This window comes from Embiotoca jacksoni, unplaced genomic scaffold (genome assembly GCF_022577435.1).
Source record: "Embiotoca jacksoni isolate LCO1_2020_lvr unplaced genomic scaffold, fEmbJac1.0.p SCAF_24, whole genome shotgun sequence".
Lineage (NCBI taxonomy): Eukaryota > Metazoa > Chordata > Actinopteri > Embiotocidae > Embiotoca > Embiotoca jacksoni.
This window is the reverse complement of record NW_027185375.1, coordinates 2,547,049-2,561,328: the sequence shown is the minus strand read 5'-3', so window position 1 is coordinate 2,561,328 and position 14,280 is coordinate 2,547,049. Positions and strand designations below refer to the sequence as shown.

Genomic DNA, 14,280 nt, shown 5'->3' with positions numbered 1-14,280 from the left:
GATGTTCGGGGAACAGTGACAGATCATGTGTGGGAAGTGCATCGCAACAACCAGTTCGTGAGCTCTTTGCGCAATCTGGAGAAAAAAACAAAGAGACACTTTAAGGATAAAACAAGCAAACACTCCCTTTTTTTTTTTGTCAGCTTTATTAATTAATTTTACTCGATAATAAAATCAGTCCAATTTTTAACGAAACATGAGAAAAGAAAATGACAGGAGGTAGTTATGTTACAATGTTTGTGGGCTATACGTTCATTAACTAAACAATCTGACGGTGTAGTACAGGTAGTGCTGAGTGAGAGGGCTAGCGGAACATCTCACTAGAATATTTTACAACCTCCAAAACAATAACAAATCAGCTTCGGTAGTACTGAATGTTTTAGCGTTAGAAAACCAAATCAAATATACAATAAATACTTTGTATCAAAAACAGTGAAGCAGTTTTTAAGTAGCCAGGGGACCTATTGTGCTCATTTTCAGGTCTTTTTTTTGAGACTGCACTATAATATCTTTGCAGAATTTAGATTAAAAAAAAAAAAAATTATTTATCTCATACTGTCCCTTAATGCAGTTCATTTTGCCTGAAACGAGCCATTTTAGCTCCTGTCTCTTTAAGGACCCTCCCCTCGTCTCGGTGGTGTGGCTGTATCGAAAAGAAACCGTAAACCTACAAACCGAATTCGTCAGTCTTGATCAGAAATGGCAACTTCTTATGAAGTTATTTTTTTGTGTCTTTTTAACGCAAAGAGTTCAGTCATTTTTGATTACAAGTGCAAAAATATAGGCCAAAATATACTCTCAAAACTGAAGATAAAATGTTTAAATCATATTGACTGCAAACAAATGATCCCTCGCAGTTTTGTCGCTTTCTGTGACAGACTTGAGAATTTTGCTTCTAAAGCTTGCCTCTTTTTGCGTTACAAAAAAAGTTTTGACTGCAAATCAGGCGTCTGGTTACACATCAAAAATGTTTGCTTTAATGTCACGCTAACAATGTCATGGAGTGTGTTTTTTATAGAATGACATCATCTTGGCATGAAGCACCCTTATTGTCAAAATAGTTTTAACTTTGTCAACTTTAGCTCACAGAAAACTAGTCTCACTGGATTATTTTTTTTTTTTTACAATTTGGCGAGTAGCCAACAAAGGATTGCTTCATGTTAAAATCCATGTTTAAGAAAAAGAATGGACTCCATGACACCGGCTGCATGAAATCCAAAATTATAGACACAAAACAGAAAAACTGTCAGAAATAACTTCTTTGCAATCCATGTTTGCCAGTTTGTTTTTACTTTACAAATTTGATAGTTCATCGTCAGTTCTTATTTCATCGCAAGTCTATGAAAAATGCTCTCAATTATGCTTGCATTAAAAAGATCTTAAAAAAAAAAAAATCCATCATGACTCCTGAAATTTATTCGCACGTGTTCAACCCTGAGTGCGATCCAAAATATGAGTAGAGCAGTTCTACAGCAGGACAAATATCTCCCTGCTCCTTCAGTTCGTTCTTCATGGGCTTGAGCGGATGACCATTTAAATGCAGATAGTGAGCCGAGTGTTTCAGAGTAGTTTCAAGCCTCAGCTTTTTTTCTCCAAGGAATTACTTTTACATGTGTTTACCTTTATTATTTAAAAACTTTGTTTATTTTTGTAATATTAACATCTGACATTGTAACATTATATGTGTGACAGGAAATACAAAAAAAGCGTAATAGGTCCCCAGTAACACATTCTCAGAATGTAACCCACCTGAGCTACAGACTGAGGAAACACACTTTACAACAAGGACCACTGCTTTAGAAAAAAAAAAAAAAAAAAAAAAAAAAAAAAAAAAAAAATGCTGTAAATACACTGCTACAAATACATGCTTTGAGCAAATAATAACTTTAAACCATAAAAAAAAAATAAAAAGAATAGTTTTCATTTTGTAATTCCAGATGTAGACTGTTTGTCATGTGATCTTGTTTATACTGATCAGGTCTGTAGCAAAATACACAAAGTGAACGGCAGTCTTTGGGTTTAAGTGCCAGATTTGTTTTCATTCAAGTAAATGCATAAATGCAGTATATGCAACATTGAAATTGTTCACTAATGCCCATTTCACCATTTGAAAAAGTTTAAAGTATGTTCAAATCCGCACTAAATGACAAATGGTTACTTAGCATTTGTTTTAACTTTTCAACTAACTTAATCGAGTTATTTTTTTTTGCAAAAACGTTAGCTTCTAGGCAAATGTAATAACCACAGTGATGTGAAATGACAGCGGGTGTACAGCTGCATACATTATGTATTCACCTGTGTCATGACTGGAATGCCTTATAATTACAACATTTTTTTAAAATGATGGAAGTTATGGGTGATTTTTCCAAACCTTCAGGACTCTAATGATACCTGCAAAATTCTAGACTTTTTTTTTTTTTTTTTTACATATAATTATGCATCCCACATTATTTTTCAGTAGAATATTATCGAGAAAATCCTTAATTTTCATCTGATGAATTTGGAATTTTAAAGTCTAAAAGTACAGCTTTTACATGCTAGGCTACCTGTATGATAAGAGTCACTGGTTGCTCCAATAATCCCATACTGGTCTTGAAGGAAATGCTCTGTAGAGTGTATGGAACAAAATTCGGTCCTTCTTAGTGTTCAAAATTCTCTATGGTTTTATCAGGATGCCGTATCCTTTCTGAGCCGTGGCAGCAGGGTATGTCCTGGGATTTACCTGTAGATTTGCCACAATAAAGACAACCTCCTGCACCCTTTTAATAGCTTCTAGAATGCACTTTGTACTGTACAATGACTTGAGGATTTTCACCTTTTCGAGACAAGTGGCGCTGTGATCGGAACAATTACAGCGAGAAGTCGCTTCATCAAAAGCACATATTGCATGTGGGCATCTGCATCTATTCTGAAACATGTCTAGTATTTCTTGAGCTCAAGCAGCAATGATGAACTATACTTGAATAAAATGTGTTTCGTTTCAAGCATCCAGAATTATCTGATTAAAAAATAAGCAGCGTTTTCAATACTTTGTGTGATGGATGCATTTTTGGGCGTTGCCCAAAAAAAACCCATTGAGGTTTGATGCCATTAAAACATCCAACCGCAGTGCTCAGAATTCATAGCATAAAAAAAAAAATTAAAAACCTAGTGTGGTCATGAAATTACCAAACATTACTTTATTAATTTTAGTCAGTTGTGTGGAGTAGAAACTCATAATGCTAAATCGCTGAAATACTTCTCCCTTTCATGTAGCGTGGCTCCACCAGACTATTGCTCACAGATTTAGTTTTCCTCACTGCGATAATAGTCTGGACACAGTGCTTGTGATAGAGCTCGCTCAGCGACTCTGAAGGGGTGCACCAATCAGCGACCAGCATCGGTGGTTAATTGCGTTTGTCCCGCCTCTCCGTCACTGTGATTGGAAGGCTGGGTAAAATGTGAATGACAAGCGCACCGGGTTTTACCCAAAGTTGAACATTTTTCAACGCTCGGTGACCAGAAATAAAGTGTAGCGCAGAATAAAAGCCTGGCACCTCGGTCTCCCTGCTGGCGTTTGAACAAACGCGGCGCTCCCGTTAAAAACAATCTCTGCTCGGGGAAAAACGGTTTGGCGGACACTGGCTTTAGGTCGTTGCAGCAGTGGTGTCGGTCGGTGTTCCCGCATGCTGATTGGTCAAAATGGACCCGAGGTCTACGCCCAGTAGGACTGCAAACGGTTCCATACGAAGCATACTCAGACCCGTATATTCACGCAGTGATTTTGGGTCGCCGGGCTGCATTTTATGCTGGATGCAATAGAATGTTAAGCTCTGCCATAGCACAGTAGTTTAAAGAAAACTTTACTGAAATTCATGGTTAGTGCAAGAAGAATTTGTTTAGGTTTGTATTATTGAATGGAAATGAACATAGCAGGAATCCTTTTTAACTCACTAAAGTCCCAAAGGTGTTTTTTTTTTTTTTAAACACTTTCAGTTCCTTTGTAATTTCGCCTTACAGTGCCTTCGAAATGTAAACCTCAGTGCCTTCTATACACTATTTCTAAGTCCAATATGACGGGTTTAGCAATGGGCCATTATTTGCACTGTAAAAAATATGGATCTAATATCAAAAGATGTATCAAAACTCCTACTCTCTATATGTAGCTATCAAAACTGGAACTTAGCAATAATGTAGTCCATTTTTAACCATTATTTCCAAATTCTTACAGTAGTCACACACAGTGTTTATATACAGAGCACTTCACATTTTAGTGCCTCGAAAAGGTGCTGGTTCAGTGAAGGAACTGGTGCAGGTGATCGGTGAAGTCCTCCCTGACGGTGTGTTCAAGGAGATGTGTTCAAAGATGGAGCTGACTCAAGACAAAAACAACCCAAATGAATAATTAGCAGTTTTATATATTTCTGTTAAACTCACATTTCTAAAGTTAAATTCCATCAGAAGAAAAGCTCACCTGTTAGAATGGAAATCCCATTTCAGCTTTAGGTAAAGAAACTAGAAAGGAGACAGAAAGGAGAGTTCAATAAAAAAGCCAAATTAAATCAATAAATCATCAACTCACTAACAAGGTTCCGAAGAAAAACCTGCGGTTAACAGTTTTAGAGAGGACAAAGAAGGAAAGCAGATATTGCTGAAGTTAGGGGTTGGATTGGGAAGGCTGAGAAAAGAGTTTTCTGCAGAGGATCAGTGGTCTAAACTTAAGTAAAGGCTGGGGAGAGAAGACTTTACAAGGATTACAAAACACGGGAGAGAAAAGTGTGTGTGTGTGTGTGTGTGTGTGTGTGTGTGTGTGTGTGTGTGTGTGTGTGTGAGAAAGAGAGAGAGAGTCTCAGTGTGCAGGCAATAGAAGAAAAGGCCACCACGAATGAAAGGATTGTTTTAGTCCTACGCCTCCCAGGCTTAATTCAAAACGCCCCAACTCTGTAGCTCAGTAGGATCAGCGACCTTCCTTCCAGGCGTGTCAGAATGTGGGATATTTTGGCTCAATGAAGTTTATTTATGCCAAAAAAAAAATTTGACAATACTATGTTGCTTGCTATCCGGTGATGTGGCCTCATTTCACCATTTCACACTGTCAGTGCTGCACCAGATTGTTAGGAGTTATTAGGAGGGTGCGTCAAAAAGTTCAGAGACCGCTCCTGTTGCGCTCGAATAGTGTGCAGCACTGTGACGTGAACAGAGCACAGAGAAGCTACAGTGGAACCTTTGAGTAATACTCCCATGTTTTTGTCCTTTGATCAAAATCAGCACACGAGTCACGCATGGTTTCGCGAGTGGTGGTCCGGGCGCGTGTCAAACCCTGAATATCGGCAACATCTACTCATGAAATGGTTCAGGAAGCCTATGGCGACGAAGTAATGAGCCTGAAGGTGTTGACTGTGACATTCGTGTTTCCGAAGGGGCTCAAAGTCGCTGTCCCAAACTGAAAAAAAAAAAAAAAAAGCGCATCAGGCGGGTTTCCTTTGACGTTCGCAGGGTTGCGCACCGTGAATTCATCCTCAAGAGGGCCAGACTGTGAAAACAAGAGTTCTACTGTGACGCTCTTTGGCGTCCGAGGTGAAACATTCACTGCAAATTATCCGAACTGTGTTTCTACAGTGTGACGACGCGCCCACCGACAGCGGGTTAAAAATGCACGAGTTTCTCATCCACAACACCACAAACGTCGCTCCCCCACCAGCCGAACTCGCCCGATTTGGCTCCCTGCCGCTTCTTTCTGTTAACCCAATAATTTGTCACAAACTTCGATGCGCGCTCTCTCCGCTCAAGCTTCAGGCGCGTGAAGAAATCGACAACACACCCGGACCGTTGCTCGCAAAAGCGACGCGCGACTTCGGTTGTTGAGTTTGATCAAGTGACGGAACTCATTGAGGAAGGCCGGAGCTTCTCTCGCGTCTGCTGGAGCAGCAGTCTCTGAACTTACCGATCCACCTCAGTGTTGCGTTTGTGGTGCGTTGCAACAGTTCTTAGCAGGTGTCTGCGGTGCACTTAAAAGTTGAAATTCGTTGAACTTTTACCCGACTTGTGCCGACTGCTGCGGTTGCGGCCGGCGGCTGTAGGATGAAAAACTATTCTCTTGGCAGAATACCAGCATGCAGAAGCAGCTGCAAAGGTTTGTTACACAAAAACTCTGCGTGGGTCTCCGAAAGTAGCTGCTATCTACATTATTATTGTAGCTGAGGTACTGCAGTTTAGCACAGCACCATCTGGAGTACAGTGCAGGACCGACCCCTGTGTTTTTCCCCATTATAATGTGAACACCCTTGTATTTAAAAGACATTTTAATTTGTTTTTTTATTTTTAGCCATTCACAATGATTGGGCCCCACCCCAGTCTGTACGGAGCTTAGGGTTACGCCAAAGGAATCACTGAGAGGTGGTCAGTGTTTTGCACTTCAATTGGACACATATGTGTATGTACATTTGATATCAACAAATTTTATACCACATTGATAACCTACTGAACCAACAACATGCTTCCCAACTTACTGCTAATCACTAGCTCTAACTAGCCAGCAAACACGCAATGCTCCTTGCTTGTTTTTCTAAACCATAACAATGGAGTCTGCATTGTGTCACCTTATGAACTTTTTCAATGTTTAATTATTATCAATTAAATTACCTTTGATGGGCTAGCTGTTATGTGTTGGTAGAGTCAAATTTCTACATAAGAATTCCTTGTGTCTTTTTTTTTATTGAACCTTTATATTTCTTTCAAATCAGGTAATTAATTGATATAATTAAACACGAATAACTTCATAAACAGAGATCATTCACAGCAATGCTCAAGAGGAAAAACAAATGACCAAATCAATCCATAAAACCCACCGGTTACAAACACACATACAGTATGCGCGTGTGTTTGTACGTCTCATGAGTAGTAAGCCGATGCGTTCTTGCCGGAGTGTGGTGGGAGTCGACGCATGCAGAGGGGAGGGGGCACCCTGACGAAGCATGGAGGAGGAAGAATGAGGTGTGAGGTGAGTTTTGGCATCGTGATCAAATATGTGAAATGGAACAGCACTATATGAATCCTACAGCTAAATAGATGTATGCTCTTGGGAACAAGATGATGATGATGATTGGCTGAACAGGTTATGAACTTGGGAACACGAGACCATAAAATGTCTTTCATCACTTTGAGGACAGGGTTTCCCGTTTCCAGAGCTTGTGTAAAGCATTTTTAGAGCCAAATACAACTCCGGTTTGTTCTGTCTAAATGAGCGATCAATGATCGATGATCTTTCCATCTCTGCGTTCTGGACTAACTTCAAGAGCTATATTCAAATCGAATTAGAAGTTAATACATAATCAACAAATATGTATTTTTTTTTTTTTATGTCATAAAACAACATAAAAACACTGGTGAAAGGCATAGGAAGCGAGCTCGGAAAGAATTACGTCCTGTCTGTACGAAGATAGAGGAGAGCCCGAACTGACGCAGTAAAAGTTAAGATCGTTTTCTCACCAGCTTGCCCGCACAGCCTCAATGTCACTCACTAAGTTTTGGGCCAAACAAATACCAAAGATCTGTGGATGACAGAAAAAAAAAAAAAAAAATCAACCAAAATTGGCAACCAAACAGCAGTATAGTACAATGCTCTTTTCTCTTCAGGAGCAAGGGAACAGAACTGACCTGCAGAAGTGCAACTCCTATGAAGATCCCAGCCACCAAGGTGAGGTTGTCCTGCAGCCACTTCTCAAACTGCGGCACACAGCCTTTCACATTGATGTAGTCCTTCTGCTCCGCGTCCTGGACAAACATAACCCCAGTCAATAGCCTCATATTTTCACTAAGTCTTTTCAGGCCAACTTTATTAAAACACATCTCTGGTAATAAGTCATTGCTTCAGACGGGATTTTATGTGGTCTGGATTATAAAATACTGTCTGTTGGCAGCATTGAGAGAGAAAGAGATTTGAATGAGTACATTTTCTTAAAAACATTTGTGGGTGCAACAGAACCATTCAAAAAAAACAAAAAACAGCCGGGAGGTTGTGAAAGCAACAAAATTGATGAAATTAAAGGGTCAGAGTGAGTGTTACTTACTGGTTTACCTCGAACGTCATAGCCACACTGGGTGTTTATTACATCCTCCTACAGACAAAAAAAATTAACTTGTTTAAAGGGAGTGTTATGAAGTGAGCAACTGTAAAGATAGTGTGATTTTTTTTTTATGTACAATTACACAAATAAAAAAAGTACAGAACAAAGAGATTAGATATGCATAGAGGCAGCACTAAGTACCAAAGATCTCAAGTAATCAAAGATGTTCTTGTTTTATGAAAAATATATGCTTATATATATTTAATTTGATGATTAAAAAAAAAAAAAAAAGCACCTCCAAGAGCCAGAGTCTCTCAGCAGTGAAGATGGAGAGGGGTACATACATACATAATAACAATTCAAGATCCGTGATCTTCTGGCCCTCAGGCGGCACTGCATTAAAAGCAGAGTAAATTCTGAGGTGGAAATCATTGCAAGGGCTCTGGAACATTTCCAAAAAACATTGTCTGAGAACGCAGTTCATCGCTGCAGCCACAAATGCAGGTTGAAACTTTACCATGCAAAGAAGAAACCATAAATATGATCCACAAGCACCGCTGCCTTCTCTGGGCCCTAGCTCAAGATGGACAGAGGCAAAGCGGAAAACTGTCCTGTGGTCTAATTTAAAAAGAATTCTGGAAATAATGGACACGGCGTCCACCCAGCTTGTTCAAAAGCCAGCATCTGTCATCACAGATGCTGGCTTTTGAACATTTGTGTATGAGTATGAGGTTGCATTAGTGCACATGGCATGAGTAGCGTGTAGATCTGGGAAGGAACCATTAATGCTGAACGAGATATTACCGATTTCGGAGCAACATGCGCTGCCACCCAGACGATGTCTTTTCCAGCCTTTGTTATTTCAGCTCAACAATGCCAAACCACATTCTGCACGTATTTACAACAGCATGACTCCATAGTAGAAGAGTCTAAAGAAGAATGCTAAACTGGCCTGCCCGCAGTCCAGATCTGTCACTCATTGAAAACATTTGGCGCGTAATGAAATGGAAAATACAACAAAGGAACTGTTGAGCAGCTTAAATCCTGTATCAGGCAAGAATGGGACAACATTTCACTTTCTGGCAACTGGTCTCCTCAGTTCCCAAACGTTTGCAGAGAGTTGTTAAAAGAAGAGGTGATGGAGCCCAGTTCTTATTTGAAATGTGTTACAGGCATCAAATTCAAAATGAGCACATATTTTTCATAAATCAAAAAAATGTCTTAGTTTCAACATTTGATATGTTGTCTTTGGTCTATTTGAAATTAAATATGCCTTTACATGATTTGCAAATCATCTTATTCTGTTCTAATGTAAAATGTAATGCAATGTAAAGCTAGGGCATTGTACCGCTGGGTCCTTGGTGCAGCAGGAGAAGGGAACTCCACACTTCTCTCGACTGGGATTGCCATCAGTACAATTAAAATAGATGTTCAGGTTCCAGTCATCTGCTCCGAATGCACCACAGCACTCCCACTAAAGTCAGAGAGAGGATAAAAGACATTTGAAAGGCTCCTGTTTTTTCTCTACACCCCCAGATATTTTTCAAAGGGCAGTTGGAGAGCAGTTTGATAGAAATAAAAGCATCAAAGTGAACCCAATTGCCTGTAAGAAACTCCACTGCAGTCACTGCCCATCTCGATTTAAAAAAAAAAAAAAAAGTCATGACTTAATTTTTAGTTGATTTAGCTGAAATGTTTCAAGTCATGATGCCACAACTGAAAAAGAAACTACTCCAACAGCACAAACAGAAACTTCTGGCTTCTGTCCCACAAGACATTTGTTTAATTTAAATAACAATAAAATAAAGAGCTACAACTTAACCTTGCAAAAATGTCTGATGGGTCACTCAGTGTTTTTATATAAACAAGGACATGCACAGTAAAGGAGATTACATGTTTCTTTGAAAAGGGATTATTGCTACCATTTGGCAATACGGGTTTATAAACCACATTACATGTGGCCTTACTTTTAGTTTGAACTCTAAATCATTAAAACCTCGTTTTTCTTTAACACAGAAAAAAACACAATACGGGAGGATAAGTATGAAACAGCTGTGTAGATGAAAAATATTGCTAAATTGCCTCTGACAACTTGTGACACCACTTTACAATGGCAGAATAACCTAAAAGGACTGTTAAATAAAGCTGTGCTTGACAGAGCATGTGTTTTAATTATGATGACTTTTAAAGTCAAGAAATTAAAAATCATTAACATCACAACGTTTAAGATTCTAATTCTATTATTCCAATTCTACTCTATAGATTTTTACTGTGCAGTATGGACAGTTAACTTGTTTACCAGTTCAGAAAGCCTACTGAAAGAAACCCTCATTAGATACCACAGAAGCTAATATTAATTTTTATAGCATAAATTAATCAAAAATAATCATTATATAATCTTAACAAAATGTCCACGCATACTTTTTTCTCGGCCTTTCAAAACAGCTCAAGGTCTATGTTCAGCCATTATACACTGAGGAAGACTGGTTGAAAGCTTCAGGAAAAGCTAATAAGAGGAATTGGTGTTTATTTTATTTGGCCAAAGATGGAATGTTTTGTTAATGGAGTCCTCTGATCTTACATATTCCTGAGTGAAATCGATGAGGTTCTGTAGATCGATATCATCTCGATATGCCCGGATGTTGTTGTTGATGAACAGGTTGAGCTGGTCTTTAATCCAGTCCTTGAAGACAAACGCCAGAACTCCCGTCGTCAACTCCAGGAAAAAAATGATTCCTAGAAACACAGAGAACTACAGCAGGGAGAGAACCGGAGTGACAGAAAGATCAGACACGCGTCCATTATTTCCAATACTTAAAATGATCCGATCATTTATCGCTGCCGTGCGCGTGACGGAACATACAAACTTCAGGAGAAAGGTGTTTTCCCGCAGCGCTCCAATACACCCGGCAAAACCTAGAATGAACATAACGCCCCCGACCACCATGAAAAGCCAGACAGGGTCCAACCCCCCAAGATCTGTGATGGACGAGATGTTGGACAGAACCCCCTTCAGAGGAGATACAAGAGGACAACAACACATTGTCAACACACTCAGTCCGGCAGCTGTATGTCAAAAGAAAGCTAAGAAAAATAAAACAAAAGACAAAAAAATAAAACTCTTTTGGCTTTGGGGCATAACTGCAGTGAAACAATTCTTGGTGGAAAGAACAACTATGCTTGCTCATTTGTTTTTCAATTGTTGATATAGAAATATTGAATAACGCATTAGTGGCAAAGTGGTGACATGAAAACTTGAATGATAAATTCAAGATTAAATCAGGAATTGGGTGCTTAAATCAGATGACGTAAGAATCATGTTGGCCTTTTACAAAAATCCTTATTTGTCAAAATGCCATTTAAACAGAAAAAAAAAAAAAAAATCAATGACAGGAAAACTTCTTCTGAACACAACATTATATTTCTTTTTAAGACTAAAAAATGAGGGTGTACTCACCTTCTCACTCCATGCCCACAGTCCAATCCCTACTAAGGCCATGCCCAGCAGCTGCAAAACACCAATGATATCTCATTACGTCGAAGATATATAGCTGCAGGATGATATGATGTGGCTAAGTCACAGTGTTGTTCAATAAAAAAAAAAAAATGAAGAAATATTTCCTATGGGACCTTCTCCAAGATGTGTCATATGTGTATAGTAGCTTATATTTAAAAGCAGTCAGTGTCGAACATATATATAACAACAACAAAACATGAGAATATCATATACATCTCTGTATACTGTTGTATTGTCTTGGGTTAGATTTGATGGATTTGGACATCTGATGACATCAAATTTTGCTCCTGCATACTGGGATTGGATATTTTTAGATTGTTTTCTGGAATTTCATAGATCAAAAGATTATTCAGTGAATTAAGTAAATAATGGGCAGATTAATCCATAATCAGAAAACGTCGTCCTTTTCATTTACGTATAAACTATTTTCTAATTCATGAAAATGCATACATTTTATAACCGACCCTTAGCTTTCCTTATAATTGAGGTAAAATATCAATATTAGAAATATGCCAATATCGCAGTGTTACAGAAGAACGAGAACACTTCTTTTTTTTCAGGTGTCCCTGGCTGTGGAGCTGCATGTTTCTGGTCTGCGATATTTCTTGCTCCACTGACAATTTATTGTCTTTTTAGTACGGTCGAGGCCGCCCACCTCTGAGCCGGTTTCTTGCGGAGGTTTCTCACTGTTAAAAAGGAGTTTTTCCCTTTTCGCTGAGAGGTCTTTATTCCTGTTAAAGGGGAGTTTTTCCTCCCAGCTGTGTCCGATTCTTTTTTTTGGGGTTCCTTTCTCTAATGTTGTATGGTACTTTGCATGCCTTGTGATTTGGCACTAAGTAAATAAAAGTGAATTGAATTCATGTCGTTACTCCTCGTTCATTCATTCACCAAAGGACCACTACAAAAAGCTTTCACAAACTTTTTTTCCCCACCACTTGCTTTTTGTAGGTGACAGATCTCGGAACGCTCAAAATGTAAATGATGGTGGATCAAAAAGTTCCAAGACTGGTCCTGTTGCCCGTGATGTGCAAAGAGCACAGGGAACCTACGACCTTTGTGAATTAGTATTCCCAGGTCCAACATCCAGGCGAATCAAGGATTTCTTCATAGAAATGAGGGCACGCATCAAATTTACATCAAATTTGTTAGGCAGCGACACTTGAAATCCTTCAGAAATCCTGCAGCAATCGAGCAACGAGCCGTTTTGAGTGACGTTCACAATTCAGAGGGGAAAGTTCATTGTTCAAAACCCGAAAAAGGGGGCATCGGGTCAGGAGCGCACCCAGGTGAGTTTTCTTTTCCATTTCTGGAGCTGTGCAGTGTACGTCCAAATGTTCCGGATCAAATTCTGATGACGTCTGTCACACTCAATATTTATCCACTGCTTAACAGCCACTCCTTTTCCAGTAATTGTGTGTGTGTTTGTGTGGAGGTGAGGGGTGGGGGGTGAGGGGGGGGGGGGGGTTTCTCTTCCGGTCAAGCTGCTTCACGTGATAAATGCGTAAGTTGTAGTACAGTAGTTTGACCACTAGTTTAGTGGACATCCTGCACACTGTTCCTGGGGGGGGGGTTTGCTGTGTCGTCCATGTTGACACAAGGAGAGAGCTGCAGTTACTCCTGTTCAGCTGAAACTGCTTCAATGCTTCATTTAAGTTCATTGTTAGGATGTTGCACTTTTTTTTTTTTTTTTTCTTTTTTTTTTAAACTTTTACATTTACTTATAGGTTATTTGAAAACACCAAGTCATGTGTTGATTAATTTTCGTATATCAACAATATGTAATTCTTGCCAGTGTTTAACTGCGGAATGTTTAAATTTAAATTTTTCAGGGTAAGTGACTAAAAAGGAGTATTTTCTCTGCTGTACCGAAAACACAGCGGACCGTCCCTCAATACTGTGGTAGCATGAGCGACAACCATTTTCATAACATATTACACGAGCCCTAAATATAGTCTCCTTGGCCGACGCAATGGAAGTACTTCACTTTGAGCTGTGCGCTGTGTACAGTATGAATGCGTCAGCTGGACGAGACGCTGCGGCCGGACGCTGAGCTGTCATTAGTTCACTACAAAAGCCGATTAGCTTTCCGCTGTCAACCAATCTGCAGCTTCTCTCCCTACGGACGAATATATATATAGTCACAAAAAAAAGGCACGAAAGGAACTGATTTTGACTGTAAATATGAGCTGAAAAGATAACGGACGTGATGGTGATGATGATGATGATGATGATGATGATTCGGGCCTTCCTCCCTATTGGACATCGACGATGTACAGATTTCCACAAAAAAATAAAAATAAATAAATAAAGTCACTTACCCAAAACAGAATGTTGAATCCAAAAATGAAGTATTTGATGCAGCAGCTGACTTCGTTGCCTTTGTATTGATTCCCCGACATGTTTGAGCGTCATCAGTGCGGCGTCTCTGGGAGGAGAAAACGCGGCCTGCACTCACAGGCTTTGTGCTGCGCGGGTGGAAACAGGTTCGGCGCTCCGGGGATGCATTTCACTTTGTCCTCTTCAAAAGTGTTCGCATCAAATACGTGCCGTCGGCATGACGGACGAACGACAGACGCGCTCACACACGCTGCACTAAAAAAAAAAACATAAACCCGGGTTAACGCACCAACGAGTGGTACAAAAAAAAAAAAAAAGAAATCCTCCGCTTTTCTGAGCAATTTGCGCCTCCTTGGACACAGTAACGCCGCTGCGGTTGGT

At 39.5% G+C, this 14,280-nt stretch overlaps 1 protein-coding gene across 3 annotated transcripts; it reads right to left on the bottom strand.

Moving 5' to 3' along the window:
- Positions 1-3,825: 3,825 nt before the first annotated feature.
- On the bottom strand, positions 3,826-14,280 carry tspan5a (tetraspanin 5a). 3 transcript variants are annotated; one of them, XM_069159039.1, is made up of 11 exons: positions 13,881-14,280; positions 11,503-11,553; positions 10,909-11,055; positions 10,627-10,797; positions 9,394-9,519; positions 8,049-8,096; positions 7,636-7,752; positions 7,468-7,529; positions 6,828-6,943; positions 4,454-4,494; positions 3,826-4,351 (listed from the first exon to the last, which is right to left on the bottom strand). In XM_069159039.1, the coding sequence occupies exons 1-9, from the start codon at positions 13,959-13,961 to the stop codon at positions 6,871-6,873; spliced, it is 876 nt and encodes a 291-aa protein (XP_069015140.1). In that variant the 5' UTR covers positions 13,962-14,280; the 3' UTR covers positions 3,826-4,351; positions 4,454-4,494; positions 6,828-6,870. The 3 variants fall into 3 exon arrangements, with proteins under 3 accessions (XP_069015140.1, XP_069015142.1, XP_069015141.1); XM_069159041.1 differs by lacking the exon at positions 6,828-6,943 and having other exon boundaries at positions 3,826-4,355; XM_069159040.1 differs by lacking the exon at positions 6,828-6,943.

Bases quoted from the DNA above. Each gene is read 5' to 3' on its own strand.
- tspan5a (XM_069159039.1), bottom strand. From the start codon at position 13,961: ATGTCGGGGAATCAATACAAAGGCAACGAAGTCAGCTGCTGCATCAAA. The intron at 11,554-13,880 runs GTAAGTGACTTT...GGTGTTTTGCAG, and splicing joins GATTCAACATTCTGTTTTGG to CTGCTGGGCATGGCCTTAGT. The intron at 9,520-10,626 runs GTAAGATCAGAG...CTCTGACTTTAG, and splicing joins TCGATTTCACTCAGGAATAT to TGGGAGTGCTGTGGTGCATT.